This window comes from Mustela lutreola, chromosome 14 (assembly GCF_030435805.1).
Source record: "Mustela lutreola isolate mMusLut2 chromosome 14, mMusLut2.pri, whole genome shotgun sequence".
Lineage (NCBI taxonomy): Eukaryota > Metazoa > Chordata > Mammalia > Carnivora > Mustelidae > Mustela > Mustela lutreola.
The window spans coordinates 22,144,452-22,162,220 of NC_081303.1; the positions used below are offsets into that span (position 1 = coordinate 22,144,452).

At 39.5% G+C, this 17,769-nt stretch overlaps 2 protein-coding genes across 11 annotated transcripts in view; one reads left to right on the forward strand and one right to left on the reverse strand.

Moving 5' to 3' along the window:
• The first annotated feature begins 275 nt into the window (after positions 1-275).
• Positions 276-17,334, forward strand: PRG4 (proteoglycan 4). 9 transcript variants are annotated; one of them, XM_059146447.1, is made up of 14 exons: positions 525-667; positions 977-1,075; positions 3,815-3,937; positions 5,208-5,327; positions 7,988-8,134; positions 8,705-8,818; positions 10,262-11,554; positions 11,603-12,712; positions 13,352-13,429; positions 14,296-14,432; positions 14,896-15,052; positions 15,516-15,713; positions 16,185-16,310; positions 17,140-17,334. In XM_059146447.1, the coding sequence occupies exons 2-14, from the start codon at positions 1,003-1,005 to the stop codon at positions 17,235-17,237; spliced, it is 3,774 nt and encodes a 1,257-aa protein (XP_059002430.1). In that variant the 5' UTR covers positions 525-667; positions 977-1,002; the 3' UTR covers positions 17,238-17,334. The 9 variants fall into 9 exon arrangements, with proteins under 9 accessions (XP_059002432.1, XP_059002429.1, XP_059002430.1 ...); XM_059146450.1 differs by having other exon boundaries at positions 526-667; positions 10,262-10,741; positions 10,982-12,712; XM_059146446.1 differs by lacking the exon at positions 525-667 and adding an exon at positions 277-397 and having other exon boundaries at positions 10,262-12,712.
• Positions 17,285-17,769, reverse strand: part of TPR (translocated promoter region, nuclear basket protein) — a 65,828-nt gene continuing 65,343 nt past the window's right edge. For both annotated transcript variants that reach the window (XM_059146444.1, XM_059146443.1), the window contains exon 52: positions 17,285-17,484. In XM_059146444.1, coding sequence (XP_059002427.1) covers positions 17,429-17,484 — 56 coding nt within the window. In that variant the 3' untranslated portion in view covers positions 17,285-17,428. The remainder of the gene's footprint in view (positions 17,485-17,769) is intronic.

A 17,769-nucleotide genomic window follows, 5' to 3' on the forward strand; every position in this document is an offset into this window, starting at 1 on the left:
TGTGGCGGGGGGTGGTGGGGGGAGGATAAAAAAAGGAAGAAGGGACAGCAGCGCTTGACTGCTCGGACACTGGTGCTTTGATATGCTGGTCAAGACCTGCCAGGACTATTTACCATCTCAGAACAATTTGTTCATTTCACTCAGAAATTAGAAGTGTGTTTTGGCCAATAATTCTAAATTTATTTTGTAGTAGTCATTTTTCTTAATGGAAGTGTTTTCCAGATGTTGCCTAAGTCTAGCTGTCTGGGCCCTCTTCCAACAAATGAGGAAAGTTTGATTTCATAGGTTGTCACTGTTGATTCTGTCTAACCTTTGGACTAATTGGTTCATCCCAATTTATTTGCACTGATATATAAGACTTCCAGGACACTGGAAAAACTCATTATTGCTTTTACGGGTAAGTGTCAAAGTTAACTTGCTTCATGGAATTAAATGTGTTTTCAATTCAATAGGGATATGCTTTAGTCAAGGAGTTTGAAAAAGGTTTATAAGGATAGGAGTAGGAAAGTTTGAAAAGGACCACAGCTCGGCAGTACACCTGTTGGAAGCTCACAGATTTGATTGGAGAGTTAAGGGAAAGTTGGAATGGTCACTTCTGTGTTTGTCAAATTACACTTTACTGAAGCTGGTTCTTTTTTTTCCCAAGCTGGGATTTAAACCTTGCACTGTAAGTATATGCTGTAATTTAAATAGTGTTGAAATCAGCCTGTTTTCCATTTGGGGGGATTCAAAAGTATTAAAGTAGTCGATAACATGATTGAGATGGTGACTTAATGATTTTTTTCTGCATAAGATTAAATCTAATGGCTAAATATTTGTGATAGAATAAAGGCTGATTATTTTTAAAAGTCTCATTTCAAGAGTGGGATGGTTTTATCATTAAATCTCCTTTTAAAAATTATTGACAGTAAGTAACACAGACATAAACTAGTTGTGAGATTAAAGAGCAGTTTTGATACTTTTCTTTTCTTTTCAGTGAGGGCTCGGTACCTGGAAACAGCCATGGAGTGGAAAATACTTCCCATATACTTGCTGCTACTTTCTGTTTTCTTGATTCAGCAAGTTTCTTCTCAAGGTACCTTAACCATCAAAGAGATGTTTATTTAACAGCTGCTGCTAATCATTCTGTTTTGACCATTATGACAACAAAAGAAATAGATTTCTAAAGACATGTATTTGTTTGCGCTTAATGTACAATTTTAAAATTATGTGAAGTAGGTGTGGTATATTTATAAACATTTTGGAATTCTCACATTTTTCTGATGTCTTATGAAATCTTTTAAGTTTTGAGTTTTCCTGTAGAATAATTTTTGTGCTCCTTATTTTTATGGTTCTTCCAAAATTTCAACAAAACACAGACACAGGATACACCTATGCTAGTGTGATAAAGTATCATGAGATGAACTGAAAAGAACAGTGTTGAGATAACATGTAATTTTCACTTCCATGTATGATAAATTTAACTAGTCTTTTACATTACATAAATTATTGATGATTTATCATGGTATCACGTATCACATATATCACATATAACTAGGTATCATGTAACAATGAATATTTACAAAGTTTCAAATGGCCTTGTATTAATCGTGAAAGTTCTGTCTTTCTTACAAGGACTAGTCCTCCAGATATGGACTTACACTCGCATATATGTCATCTTATATATTATGACATTGAACTACTCAGTCTTCCAAAAACAGTCAGTCCTGGATGAACAGTCCTTCCTACTCATTTTTGAGAATGTGAAGATAAATTCAATGCAGTCACCTTAGCCCAAGTCTCTAACATGCAATCAAAGTTGATGAGAGACAATAATACCAAGCATTGGATTTTTGTTTCCTTTTTTTTTCCCCCCCCTTTGGTAAGCAAAACAGGAGAAAAGAAAAATCAAGGTGCAGGATTATTATGGTGAAATTATATTTATAAAATAGACACTTCCAGGAAAATAGTTAAAATTCCCACCAGCCTAAGCACGAGAGATAACTGCCTGCCATGGACATAGTTTCAGAATCACTTAGATAAGACGGAAAAACACATGAAAGCAGACGTGACTATTTAATAAGGAATGATGGCCACCATGTATCTCTAGACTCCTCTGCTCTCTCGTGATGTATTATTAGGCTCACAACACTGAGAGCATTTCCTAAGCTACCTTTCCTCTGTAGTAAGATCATTTGTTCTCTAAAATGCTTTTACTTTCCTCTAAATGAGTGAATTTAAAATTAATAACAACAAAAGGAGGACAGTCATTTAATCTATGAAAATAATTGCACTTCTTATAAAGGTAACTGATGTCCTATTTCAGAAATCTGCGAACTACAAAAGGATAGCCTTTAATGTTGTGTTTGTTGTCTGCTTGTCTTGCCTTCTCAACCTCTTCTCATTCTTTTTCCTTTATATATATAATATATGTATTTATATACATACACTATATATGCATTGTATCGTGCACATATGTATGCAAAAAGTTGTGAAGGTTGTCCTAACATTTACTATTTTCTTTGTACACAAAGACTTAAACTTCCCCGGACTCATTATTTTGAGATTTCTCCAGTGTGGTTCAGCTTCCCTGTATGGCTTTAGGATCAGTGCACCTGACGGTTTCCATTCCAGAGATGGATTCCATTGTTACATTTTTGTGGTTATTGTCTCAGGAAGGTGTTTTCCAAGTGCTTCTTTTTTTTTTTTTTAAGATTATATTTATTTATTTGACAGACAGAGATCACAAGTAGGCAGAGAGACAGGCAGAGAGAGAGGAAGGGAAGCAGGCTCCCTGCTGAGCAGAGAGCCCCATGCGGGGCTCCATCCCAGGACCCTGAGATCATGACCTGAGCCGAAGACAGAGGCTTTAATCCACTGAGCCACCCAGGAGCCCTTTCCAAGTGATTCTTAAAAACACCTTTGAGGATCATTACACTTTTGTTTGTATTTTCATTTTGTTTTACCCAGAATAACTTTGACCTTTATACTCAAGCCCAGGTGCTAATTGAACAGTTAACCTATTTTGTACTCGCTGTAGTTGTGGCTGGAAGCATGTGACTTCCTCAGCATTTAAAGAAAGCATAACTGCTTTCTTTGTTCTCAGGAACAAAAAGAAGAGGAAGCCTAGGGAAGTTGTTGCTGGCATGCTCAGCTTACTTTAAATCAACATGAGAGATGAGAGACAATGTGCTTGGGTGGACAAAGTGTGAGCTTTAGAATCAGAGATTTCAGAGTTCAGATTCTAGGTGACCATATAGTGTACTCTCCAAATCAGGACACTTCTGAGAGTGAAAGAGTTCAATAGGAATAATTAATAGGTATTAATTGACCTGTAATACATATATCCTAGAAGTCTTAACTGAGTGCCCCGCTGGTTATTAAAGCCTCTGTGTTTCAGCTTCCTTATCTCTCAAAAGGGGCTACTAATACTCTCCTGGTAACATTTTCATAAACATGAGAGAGAACCTATGACTTAGTGCCCAGCACAGAGAGGCTGAATAAAGGTCCACTAGTCCCCCTCTGTGGCTGCCTCAGGAGAGCCGTAGCTGCCCCCCTTCTCCCCAGGAATGTCACCCACTTTTTGCAAAACTGTTAACTTTGCCTAATTTTCAAAAGTGTATTTACCTTCCCACTCAGTGAAGCATAAAGTAGCACGCTCAAGGTCACGTCAGCGATCAGGCTAAGGTCCTGTGGACCCATTGCTACCCATCATTCCCAACCTTTTCCAATGGATAAAACTCTCCCTCGCCAAGTGGCTTTATCCCCCTCATGAGGTCTCTTCCTTCCGGGGACGCGGTTTGGCCATGTTTACGCTAGTGTTGTGTAATTTTAGATTTACCGAGCTGTGCAGGGAGATGTGGGGAAGGGTATTCTAGAGACGCCACCTGCAACTGTGATTATAACTGCCAACACTACATGGAGTGCTGCCCTGACTTCAAGAAAGTCTGCACCGTGGGTAAGTCCCGACAGCTAGTGTCTCCCCCATCTCTCCACACCGTTCCGGGAGTCCCCTCGCACCCCCTTGCTGCGCTGTTTCCACACTCTTGTGCTTCTTTTTGCTCCAGTGCGTTTCCCTTCCTCGCATCCGTGTTGCAGTGTGCTGTACCTAAGGATGGTATCAAAGGTTGTGCCTCCGGGGGGGCCGGGGAGGGGGGCCGGGGAGGGGAGCCTGGAAGTCCGTCAGGTGCACAAGGTTGTTGACGAGTCCCAAGCAAAATGTCTTCTTTTAAATAGAGAATACTGTGACTCTGGAGTCATTAAGTAGATAGCGGTGAGTAAAAACTCACTACCAATCAGAGATGTAATTGCTTGGGGTTGGGGTTCTTCGAGAGTTTCATCAAAAGAATCCATGCATATAAAATAAGCTTATCTACTGTTGGACTTTTTGATAGGAGAATGTTCTAGAGTACCTGAAAAAGGGCTCTTTAAATATGAAGCATGCGTGTTTCATGGGGAATTTCAGTTAGAACCCAAAGGCTCTGAATTGTAAAGTACGAGTGGTATTTCCCTTGAACACATTTTGGATCATTTTTTTTCAACACAGGGACGTTTCATCTCCAACTTTTGAAAATTACAATAAAGTGGTTCAGAGTTACATTCACTTTAGAATTTGCACATGAAGTTGATAAATATATTGCTGTACAGTTATGTGTCCTATAAGGTACTCATTTCAAAGAGGCCTTGGTAAGTGTGTTTCTAGCCAAGGTTTGTTTTGACACGAGCAGGTAGAATTCATGCCATGGAATTAGGCTGGAATCTTTCCACTCTACGCCTTGCTCAGTTTGTCAGATAAAAGTCTCTGCATTTTATAAATGATTTTTGAGCCTAAACAGGGACTCATCTATGTTAACCCAGCTCTTTGGGATATTGTTGTGAGATCCGAAAGTTCCTTTAATAAACATCTATTACAGAGTGGTGGTGCGAGGTGGAGGGTGGAAGGTTTCCATGCGAAGGGCTCCCCCCTTCCCATCGTGCATATGTGAAGTGACTGAGATAGCACTGGGGTGTCTCTTGGAGCCTTGGAGGGCAAGTAAAGCTTCTCTGAGTCATCATATTTCTTTCTTGACTTCTCTACTCGTAAAACCACCTGCTCTCAAAATTCCAAACGAAAGACTCAGAAATACACTTCTGGAACTCTAGTCGGCTCTCAGGTGGGAAATGGTGATCAGAACGTGGGGCTGGCCGCACATTCAGTAATCTGTAATGTTTTGTTTTGCTCTGGGTAGAGCTTTCCTGTAAAGGCCGCTGCTTCGAGTCCTTCGCAAGAGGGAGGGAGTGTGACTGCGACTCAGATTGTAAGACATATGGCAAGTGCTGTCCTGATTATGAGAATTTTTGTGGAAAAGGTAAGCGTCATGGTGCCAACCCGCATCTCTCGGCATCTCTCTATGCCGCAAACCTGCACACCTGCTTTAGCGTCGCTGATGATGTCTAATGTGCACTCCACCTAGGGACTTGCTTTTACTAACAGCAATTTCGTTTTAATCTTGCTTCACCAAGAATGAATTAAAGATGGAAAACCTCTTCCAACAGCACTGCCTGGCTCCACCAGGCTCCGGGAGAGCCAGAGTTGGCTGGCTAAGGAACAGAGAGGATAGGGGCCGAGTGGACGTGCTTTTTCCTCCAGTGTGGTCCGATTTCAGGTGAAGTCAATGGTAACAAGCTCACTCAGGGACTTCTTGTCTCATCCTAATGCTGCTGACCCCACAAAGTCAGTGGTGCTTTGAGCTAGTTGTATTTTTGGCTTAAGTGTTTTTGAGTGTATATTGAATATATATTGAATAGTGTATATTGACAGAACGACACTTTCAGTTTCTCTCTAAACTAGTCAGTTTAGGAGTTAAAGACATTAAATTTATAGGCAAATTTATAGGCAAACCTATCAAGTTGTTAACCTTCTGTTGTACGTGTCTTCTGTTCTCTGCAGTCCATTGTCATCTCTATCGAAATCCCTCTGTGTGACAGAGTCAATAAAAAGGGATATTGTTCCATTTTAAAATCCTCTTCTCTAGTTATAGGTTCTAAAGGAATACTCTGAGAGTATAACAAAACTCTTCAGAGTTTCCCCCAAAATTAAATAAATAAAAATACAAAAAACCCCACCAAAAACCAAATTCCTTTCTTTTACCAAATGTTTGCTCTTAAATTCTCCTTTTTAAAACAATATTTGTGGAGGTAAAGGTGAAAATAAGCATTGCTTGCATAATATCATTTTATTTAAACAAGGCTGTACATCCTGCTTCTTTTGAACAGTGGGGAAATAGGGTAAAAAGCTGTTAATCAGCATAGTTGAGGGCTATTTCTTAACTGTTCAATGTTTTCATTGGACAGCATTCCAGAAATGATGGAGACTACACCCATATAATCAAAAACTCCGAGCACAGAGTTCCTGCAGCTCTCAGATGGATCTCATGATGAAGGATACATATTTGCTGAGTGCCCTGATAATTGTTTTGGCTGCAAGACAAAAAAACTAAGACTTTATTTTGGGCAGAGGATGGGTGCGGAGGGAGGAGAGTTAGAGAGTGATGAAGCATTGCAAGGAAATGTTAATAAAGACAATGCTTTATGCCACCAGGTGGCGGGTCAGATTACCTGAGGCTTATGTGCGACAGAAAAATTGATGAAGGTCATGCTTCATTTACAGAATTCACAAAGACAGGGTTTCCACTGAAAAGGATGGAACCACCCAGAGCTTCACTACTTCATTTTTTTTTAAGAGTTTATTTATTTATTTGACAAAGAGAGAGAGAGAGAGATATCACAAGTAGGCAGAGAGGCAGGCAGAGAGAGAGGGGAAAGCAGGCTCCAGACGCGGGGCTTGATCCCAAGACCCTGAGATCATGACCTGAGCCGAAGGCGCCCCACTACTTCATTTTTTTAAAAATAGCAACCAAACTATCTTACCAGTCACCCCTTATTTGTTTCAGGTTTGCTATAGATACTGTTTACAGGCATCTATGTATCCCCAAGTTTTAACTTTTCAAGAAGTGAAGAAATGTAGGTAAGAAAACAGTCCAAGAGGTTGTTTGGCTCAAGATCACTAGCTAGTATGGCAGAACTGGTTCTCAAATTGAGCTCTTTGGTGGGGGGAGGCAGAGGAAGGAGTGTGGTCGTCAGCTCCTGGAGATTGCATTGGTCAGAGTTCCTAGGGGATGTTCGGCAAGAGCAGTGGGATTTATCAGGACTCTGTACTCAAAGCGTTCCCACTAATCTCTGCTTTCTTATCTTTCCGAAGTCCTTCTCCTTTTCTTCTGGTTCCTAACAATCAAAACATATCCCACACCTTCTCTTCTACTGGAGAGAAAAGGTTTCTCTCCTGTAGATGCACTCCAAACCATTGACGGTTGCTTAACTTGGGGAAGGGCCACAGATTTTGAGAAAGGCATAATGTGAAGGTGTGAACTTTTTTCAAGAGTAACTATTGATGTAGATCTTTTGTAATTAAAAAAAAGGTAAATTGGCATCCTTTGATTTAAATGAATATGAAAACAGGACAAATGTAATTATTATATTCCTCTTCCTGAGAGCACAAATACCTGTTGTTCGCAAGCAGTTATTACTTCCATCAACACAAAAACTGGCATAAGAGATGGAACTGAGAGAGTCAAGTATGTTTTAGGCCAGGAAATACCTTCAGAAATCGTAATCAGAATAAACATCTCAATTTGCAGACAAGAAAATGAAGTTCAAGAGGGAGTTAGCTCATTTGCTCAAGGTCACAAGAGTTGCATCCTGCAGGTTTAAGACTGGAATTCAGGTTTTCTGACCCTGTCTGAGCCTTTGCACCTTGTCATAACTTATAAAAATTTCAGAACCAATATTTCCTAGCAGTGCATCTTTAGAATTCATCGCTTTGGAGTAACTAGTGTTAGGCTAAGAGCCTGCCTACGCTGGTTTTCACCAGCATTGATTCTTGAAGCCAGGTGTATCCGTGCCTTCCACAGTTAAGAGTTGCTGACGAATGTCAACAGGATGTTAATCCACCTGTCTTGCTTGGCCTCAGTGCATAATCCCCCATCACCATCTTCAAAGACTGCACCTCCACCTCCGGGAGCAACTCAAACCATCAAATCAACAACCAAACGTTCACCCAAAGCACCAAACAAGAAGAAGACTAAGAAAGTGATAGAGTCAGAGGAAATAACAGAAGGTAGGAAGATGGCAGATGTCATGAAAGGTTTTGAGAGGGATTGAGCTGTAGGTGGACTACTTTTTTATAAGACTCTTCATAGAATAAGGGAATCATGCGAGTCATGAAGGGCTCATTACACTTCTTAAAACGTGTTTTTAAGTCAAAGTTTAAGCCAAATTATAAGCCCTCAGCTGTTTATTTTTCTTGAACCAAATTATAAACCATCAGCTATTTATTTTTCTTGTAACTGAACCCAGCATGGGTGTAGGTTAAAAAAAATCAGAAGAAACAGCTCACTGGGGGAAAAAAAAAATCCCAGGTGATTTTCTGCAGAATAATTAGATTCTGTGAGAGAGGGGAAAGTTGAGAGAAAGTAAAATAGTTATATTACTAGTATCTACGATGAGCTTAGCTACCTTACTTTTTAACTGACAAAAGAAGAGTTGATCGTATTACTGATAAAAGCAAAACAGGGAGGTTTGTAGCTCAGTAAACATTATTTCTTGCTGTATTTGGACTGGCGGTTTTCTTTTTTTTTTTTGCTTTAAATTACAGTTGGTGTGATCAACCTTTTTATTTGATTTATAGAACATTCTGTTTCTGAAAATCAAGAGTCTTCCTCCTCTTCTTCTTCAACTATTCGGAAAATCAAGTCTTCCAAAAATTCAGCTGCTAATAAAGAATTAAAGAAGAAACCCAAAGGTTTGAGCATTGATAAAGATCAAAGACTATATCAATGCCATATTAGTAATAGTTACCTAAAGGCAATGTGTGTTGGAACAATGATTTGAGGACATTTCAGTACTTGGGGCATGTATAGATTTGTAAAAATTATTGTAGAAGATACTAATGAGAACTTCCTACAGGAAACTAGTGCAAAGCAGCTAAGAAACCATTCTTTAAACAAAGGATAAGAAGATGCTAGAGCGGCAGCTCTGGAACCACAGATGACACCAGAGATGCTCGGTTTTGGTTTTTGAGTTTAATTCCTGTCCCCCGATCCGTTTTTCTTTCTTCTTCTCTCTCCTTGTTCCTAATGTTATTTTTCCTTATTTTGCAAACATTTATATGCTGCTTTAAGTGCTTTAGAATATTACTCCATTAAAGTCTCATATGAATCTCTGGGAAAGCCAATATTATTATCCACATTTTACAGTTCCTTTTTATTATTTTTCTAATTAAATTATGTGTCATTCTGGCTGTGGTTTTTTTTTTTTTTTTTTTTTTTTTGGGTTGTAGAGAATGTACTACAGATTAGGCTATTACCTTCTGAAAAGAGATTCCCTTTGTTCTGCTTTTCATTATTTCCTGAAATTCTAAAATATATTCTCTTTCTCCAGGAAAATACTGAATTTTGGATACTGGAGTTTTGAAGAACTCTATTTCCTGGGTGGTTATTTCCCCTGAAGCCTTTTCTTTGGCTAAATACCCAAATACATAGTCTTTGAATCATCCAAAGAGTCTTGCACATCACAGAAGTGCAGTCCGTGTTTGCTAAATGGAACTCATCTCAGTGATGAGCTCATGATATGCTCTTTGGACTCTGAAATTCACCTGTGGGGCAGCTGCTGTAAGAAATCCTGTTAAACAGGATTTCTTTTCCTGCCATGGCATCCTAATCTCTTCTCTGCATCCCCTGGTGGGCTGCTGAATTTAGGTGCGCCCAGGAAAGAGAGCCACTAACAACCATGTGTGTGGACACAGAGCTCAGTAGGGACCATGGGAGTGATTGGAGCAGATCCCTGGGGTGTAGTTGGAGAGGCCTCTGAGGCAACTGGTGCGTCCAGGGGGGCGGACGGGTCACTGAGCAACGTGAAGTAAGAGGAGTGGAGAAAGTGAGGGGCAAAGAGCATTCTTATAGAGATGACTTAGTGTTGTTGATCATGTTGGTAATTTCCAAGTTGCCACTTGTTTCTTTCTATTAATTGTACAGACTTTAACTTGTGCTTTTCACCCCTTCTCAATAATTCCCCAAAATAGCCCAATCAGATTAAGTTCAGTAGTCACCATTGTAAAATAAATTAATAGACGTATTATAGGTTAGCAGTTTGCTTGGGATACACAGCTAGTTGATAAGGATGAGATCTTTAGGTCACTATTGAAAAGAACTACTCAAAAATAAAAGATGTGTATATTTTTTTCTAGTAACAGATGACAAGAAGGAAAAAACTCCTAAAAAGAAACCTACCCTAGAACCACCGGTTGTAAATGAAGCTGGAAGCGGACTGGATAGCGGGGACCTCAAGCTCACCCCAACTCCTGACACTCCTACTACCCAAAGCCATAAAGTTACCACATCTCCCAAGATTACAACAGGCAAACCAATAAGTCCTAAACCCAGTCTTCCACCTAGTTCTGATCCATCCAAAGAGACACCTTCAAAACCTAATAAAGAGACAATAGCTGAAACTAAAGAGATTTCTTTAACAAAAAAAGAAACTTCAAGTGGAACAAAAGAGAAGACTGTTTCAACTAAAGAAACACGAAGTGCAGAGAAAACACCTGCTGAAGATTTTGTATCCACATCCAAAGCTCCTGTTAAATCTACACCCAAAGCTGAAACTACAACCAAATCCCCTGTTCCCACCACGACCACGGAGCCTACACCCACTACCACCAAGGAGCCTGAACCCACTACCACCAAGGAGCCCACATCCACCACCCCTAAGAAGCCTGCACCCACCACCACCAAGGAGCCTGAACCCACCACCCCTAAGAAGCCTGCACCCACCACTCTTAAGGAGCCTGCACCTACCACCACCAAAGAACCTGCACCTTCTACCCCCAAGGAGCCTGCACCCACTACCACCAAAGAGCCTGTACCCACAGCCCCCAAGGAGCCTGTACCCACTACCACCAAGGAGCCTGAACCCACCACCACCAAGGAGCCTGAACCCACCACCACCAAGGAGCCTGAACCCACCACCACCAAGGAGCCTGAACCCACCACCACCAAGGAGCCTGAACCCACCACCCCTAAGGAGCCTACACCTACCACTCCTAAGGAGCCTGTACCCACTACCACCAAGGAGCCTGAACCCACCACCACCAAGGATGAACCCACCACCACCAAGGAGCCTGAACCCACCACCCCTAAAAAGCCTGCACCTGCTACTCCTAAGGAGCCTGCACCCACTACCACCAAAGACCCTGCACCTACCACTCTCAAGGAGCCTGTACCCACTACCACCAAGGAGCCTGAACCTACCACCACCAAGGAGCCTGCACCCACCACCCCCAAGGAGCCTGCACCCACCACCCCCAAGGAGCCTGCACCCACTACCACCAAGGAGCCTGAACCTACCACCACCAAGAAGCCAACACCCACTACCCCTAAGGATCCTGTACCCACAGCCCCCAAGGAGCCTGCACCCACTACCACCAAAGAGCCTGCACCAACAGCCCCCAAGGAGCCTGCACCCACTACCACCAAAGAGCCTGCACCCACCACGCCCAAGGAGCCTACAACTACCACTCCTAAGGAGCCTGCACCCACAGCTCCCAAGGAATCTGGATCCACCACCACCAAGGAGCCAACACCCACCACCTCTAAGAAGCCTGCACCTACCACTCCTAAGGAGCCTGCACCCACGGTCCCCAAAGAGCCTACACCCACCACCCCCAAGAAGCCTGCACCCACTGCCCCCAAAGAGCCTGCACCCACCATGCCCAAGAAGCCTGTACCCACTACCCCCAAGGAGCCTGCACCCACCGCCCCCAAGGAGCCTGCACCCACCACCCCCAAGAAGCCTGCTCCAGCTCTTCTTGAGACACCTGCTCCAACCATCTCAGAGGCCTCTACTACAACCACCACCATGGAGCCTCCTCCTACTACTCCCAAGAACCCTGCTGAATCAACGCCTGCAGAACCCACACCAAAGCCTCCTGAGAACAGTCCCAAGGAACCTGTTGTACCTGTAACCAAGGCTCCTGAAGTGACCAAACCTGAAATGACAACACCTAAAGACAAAACAGAAAAAGACACACGTACAAAACCTGAAATTACAAGTGCTGTACCTAAGATTACAACCCAAGAGACAGGAATTCCAACAGAAGAGACCACTGAGTCCCAAACAAGTACAACCACACAAGTAACTCCTATCACATCATCCAAAAGTACTCCTAGAGCAACACCTCCTGCACCCAAAGAAATGACTACAACAAAAAAGACAACTACAATGGAAGAGACTGTGAATAAACCTGAAGAAACCACAGCTGTGCCCAAAGATACAACCACGAAATCTGAAGTGTCAACTTCCAAACCCCGAAAGCCAACCAAAGCACCAAAAAGGCCTACTTCTACCAAAAAGCCAAAAACAGTACCGAAAGGGAGAAAACCAAAGACTACAGCAACTCCCCCAAAGATGACTACATCAACCTCTTCAGAGGAAGCCATGCTCCAAACTACCACCAGCCCCAACCAGGGACTTAAATCAGAAATAGTTGAAGTAAATCCAAATAAAGATGCAGATATTGCTGGAGAAAAACCTCACATGATCCCCAGGCCCTCTGCGTTAACCCCTATATTGACCCCAGGTACTGGTACCTTGGTGAGAGGATCCAATCAAGACATCGCCATCAATCCCATGCTTTCAGGTAATAAGCATCAGTTATGTCCAGTTTTAAAACTGGTGATGTTAACTTAAATTTATCTGGGCCAGAATACCCTGAGTTAGTATCTCACTATTGATATGTATTACCTTGCAGAGTTTTACAGCTTTTCTGTAGGTAAGCAGAGGAGTAATCACCGTAAGATTATTTGGTCTTTGAAAAATTGAGTAATAAGGAATTTAGTGCATTTGTGTCTATATGCAGAGATGGTGTACAGAATGTCAAAAAAATTTAGTTGGGAGCGTATTCTTATAAGAGTACAATGCAAGGCAAAAGTCTGCAACATTTTGCTCTTTTCCACACCAATTCCAAAGGGCAATCAGAAATGAAAAATGAAGTTTTGTGTTGGGATCAAACATCTAGTAATTATCTAATTTACATAAAGATCAGGTAACTTTGCCCATTCCAATTTTTATACATTACTTTTTGAATAATATCACCTTTAAGTAAAACAATTATGAAGCATGGCTCTTCTTTTTTGTTTCTGAAATATGCACACCTCCTACTAGCCCTTTCAAAAGCTTAGGAAAATGTGGACAGAGGAAACAGCCCTGTGGGAGGATTTGAAAAGAACATAAACTCTTTTCTCATTTTCTTTTGTATCGGCTTAATCTTTTGTTTTAGATGAGACTAATTTATGCAACGGTAAGCCAGTAGATGGACTGACTACTCTGCGCAATGGAACATTGGTTGCATTTAGAGGTGAGCTATGTGCATATTTTTTCTTCTGCCCATCATTTTATTCTTGGCATTTATGAGAACCAAAGGAGGGCAGAAGCTTGGGTTGAGTTTTCTGGAGGGAAACCTGATTGATGAACTTAACTCACACAATATTTTGGAACGTGAAAGTAATTACCAAAATACGGGACTAACAGAATTAAACACATTAGAGTAACAAATATAACAGCTTGAACTGATACTATTAAATTTTTGCTTTCCTTAGTAATTAAAGTAATTAAAAGGTAGTTCAAATTTTAATTTCATACCAAATGACATGATATCCAGGTTTGTATTTGTATTCCCTGCTCTACATTATATGAAAATAACAACTTGATTGCAACGTGTTCAAAAGTGCTACATCTTGTGGGAACCTAACAGGAGAACAGCATTTACTTCATGTTGCTTCTCTGCTGGTCCAGTCCTCTTATATTTAGATTAAATCTGAAAGGAAACAAATCATACACTAGCATGATAGAGGCCAAAGAGATTTTAGCAGTCACTGAATTATAACTTAATTCTAAAAGATAAAGAAATGGAGATAAGTGCCTTTCTGTAACTCACAAGGCCAGAAGGATCTTTCTAGAGAAACTGGAAAACTAAAATATTTCAAAGGCTATAATGAACTTCATTATACCTGAGACCAGAGAAATATCTACTCTCAGAAATGTTCAAATACTAACTTCTGTACTAATCCTCACAGTGTTGACTAAACTTGTCATATAATGTGTGTTAACACACTCTTTTTAAAAAAATGATGAACTAATTAACAATTTTTCATTCTGGTTTCTTTTGGGATAAGTTATAGTATTCATTCAGTTTGGAGGCTGATCTACCACTTTCAATTTTAGGTCATTATTTCTGGATGCTGAGTCCATTCAATCCACCATCTCCACCTCGTAAAATTACTGAAGTTTGGGGTATTCCTTCTCCCATTGATACTGTTTTTACTCGATGCAACTGTGAAGGAAAAACTTTCTTCTTTAAGGTAAGAAATCAGCTGAGAGAGATCGGCAACTAGCTATTCCTTATATTAAGAGCATAAATCAGCTTAACCTCCACTTCAGAAGGGTCTTCGTATTTTTTTTTTAAAGATTTTATTTATTTGACACAGAGAGAGAGATCACAAGTAGGCAGAGAGGGAGGGGGAAGCAGGCTCCCCGCTGAGCAGAAAGCCTGATGTGGGGCTCGACCCCAGGACCCTAAGATCATGACCTGAGTCAAAGGCAGAGGCCCCAACCCACAGAGCCACCCAGGCGCCCCAGGTATTCATATTTTATTAAACTATTCTATCATCAAAATTTAATAAAAAGCTAACAATTGAGTAACATCAAAGACCAATTTATTCACTTAACAAAGTTAAAACTTTCTCCCTATATTTACATTTAAGAATGAATCCCTAACTTTTCTATTCCAAGATGTTAACACTATTTCCTCTGTTAAATCAACAGGATTCCCAATACTGGCGTTTCACCAATGACAGAAAAGATCCCGAGTACCCCAAACAAATTGTAAAAGGATTTGGAGGACTAAATGGAAAAATAGTGGCAGCACTCTCAATAGCTAAACACAAGGACAGACCTGAATCTGTGTATTTTTTCAAGAGAGGTATGTTTACAATAAATGACAAAATTACAAAACTTCTAAGTATTGATTTGTCTGAGAAATTTTATTCAGTATTTTCATTTATTAAGGAGTTTACTGTCAAAAGATCTTTAATGGCTGTAATCAAATTGTTTTCAATGAAAAAACTGAGGACAGTAAAATATATTCAGAGCTCTCAGCATGCAAATTATAGTTTCACCTGAATTTTCAGGTCATTATATAAAGGTCATCATTTACTTTCAAACAAAGTTAAATAAAAATTATGCAATTTGTTGGTTTTATTCATTCAACATTTAGCATTTAGCAATTATTTTATAATACCCTTGACTATTAGCCATTATTAATGGCTGGGCATACTTTATGAGAAACACTGACCATTTCCTCTACCTTGTAAAAGCTCTTTTCCACTTTTCTGGGGGATTAAGCTTAATTTTCTCATCACATGTGATTTTCTACTACATAATAGGTGGCGGTGTTCAGCAGTATATTTATAAACAGGAGCCCATCAGAAAGTGCCCTGGAAGAAGGCCTGCTATCAATTATCCAGTGTATGGAGAAACAACACAGGTTAGGAGACGTCGCTTTGAACGTGCCATAGGACCTTCTCAAACACACACCATCAGAATTCACTATTCACCCATCAGAGTCTCTTATCAAGAAAAAGGTAATGTTTCTTCCTGCGTTAAAAATTATTACACATGAAATAGACGTCATACAGTTTATCTCACAGAATGAAGCTTATTGAATATAAATAGTGACTAAATAGCCCCAATAATTTAAAACTTAGTGATTCAAAACATCAGTTTGCCTCCGTGAATGACCAGATCAACATGTACATATTGTTTTTTTGTGAGTAATAGAATGCAATTTATTCAGGTTTGTTATTTGTAATAAATGCATTTTTCAAATACCTCTTACCAAGAACATCACATACAAATCTACAAACCTCAGCAGAGTCCTAACAGGTAGGTATTTGAACCATGTCAGAGGGGGCAAAAACTGAGGCACCTAAGTTAAATAAGTCACCCAACGTAGCAGAGCTATTCAGTGGGATTCAAACCCAGATCTGTCCAATTCTTATGGCTGCTCTTCCCCACAGCACAATCCATTTAGTCTGGTATCTTTAAATCTACAGGTTTCCTCCATAATGAAGTTAAAATGAGTTTACAGTGGAGAGGATTTCCAAATGTGGTTACTTCAGCTATAGCACTGCCTAACATCAGAAGACCTGATGGCTATGATTACTATGCCTTTTCTAGGAGTAAGTTATTAAGCAACTTCTTAGCTTCTTAAAGATGTGCTCTAATCTCTAAAACATGAATATAACTAAAGCAAAAACAAGTGTTCAATGGTGACTAAAGGTGAGAAATTAAACTATAATACGTATTCCAATTGCTCTGAAGAAGACTGAATTTAGATTTTCACTTCACTTTTAATTAAATCGAATAAGCTGTGATTCAATTCTGCATTATCCTTCATGAGATTAAAGCCTATTATGATAAATCATCCAATTATTTGAGTAAAACTGCTACTAAAACAATATTTTACATTACCTGTGGCATTTAATGGTCTTGGGTGCCACAAAATACTATTTGAATCATTTCACAAGTCCTGAAGATCACAAAGAAGTTTTTAACAAACCAACTGTTTTAATTAATAAAAATTAAATTATGTTACTTGGGGCACTTTTCTTTGAAAAACTCAGAAATCTAAGTTATTCTACTTAAAGGATAAAACTGAAGTAAATTATTGTTTTTTAGACTTAGTTTTTCTGAAACTCTTAGGTTGAAAAAGGAGAGTTGAACCTAATTTTATAGAAAGCTGTTGACAGGTCAATCTGTCAAGGCAATTGTTTTTGTTTTTGTCAGAAAGTTCAAATTAATTAATACAAATATTTCTGATATTAAAATGACTATACTCAAAGATAGTGTCTTTGAGTACAATAATCAACACAAACTATCTTTGAGTACAATAATCTGTGTAGATGATCTACAAACTATCTTTGAGTACAATAATCAACACAAACTTTTTTTTTAAGTTCAGGTGTTTTGTTTTCTTTTTAATTAAAAAATGATTTCTCTTCTACTTAGATCAATACTATAACGTCGATGAACCCAGTAGAACAGCAAGAGTCATTACCACTCGTTCTGGGCGGAGCTTATCCAATGTTTGGTACAACTGTCCTTAGACCCACGGGCAAAGGAAGAGTCAACTAATTAAATGAAGAATGAAAAATTTTGACATTGAAATACATTTTATTAATAAAGAATGTTGAGAGAAGCATACCAATTTAAATACAAAATGTTTTTAATCTCGACAATCATTACACTAAAACAGGCTTGAGAATCTTATTCACAATTATTACAGTTTACAGGACATTTAATTAATATTTCCTCTATTTATTCCTCCTCTCCCTCCCATTGCATGGCTCACACCTATAAGAGAAAAAAATAACCAAACTGAATGCATCTTTGAAGAAGTTACCTCAAAACTGGAGTATTCACTTACCCTAGGTCACTATAAAAATTGCTTTCAATATCAAATATCTAGATATATAGATATAAAACTGTGTTAGACATTTCACACATCTTCAGTTGAAAATTATTACAATTAGATTAATAGTTTCATGGCATGAATACAATCTTTAAGGGTTACATCAGAAAACATGGGGATATTAAAATTTTTAATTTTTTTGAACTAGTTAAAGTAACAAAGCTTTA

What these genes read in the sequence shown, in the direction of transcription:
- PRG4 (XM_059146446.1), top strand. Translation starts at nt 1,003, where the DNA reads ATGGAGTGGAAAATACTTCCCATATACTTGCTGCTACTTTCTGTTTTC. An exon ending in ATTAAAGAAGAAACCCAAAG is followed by an intron (nt 8,819 to 10,261) that starts GTTTGAGCATTG and finishes ATTTTTTTCTAG; the next exon opens with TAACAGATGACAAGAAGGAA. An exon ending in GAAAAACTTTCTTCTTTAAG is followed by an intron (nt 14,433 to 14,895) that starts GTAAGAAATCAG and finishes TTAAATCAACAG; the next exon opens with GATTCCCAATACTGGCGTTT.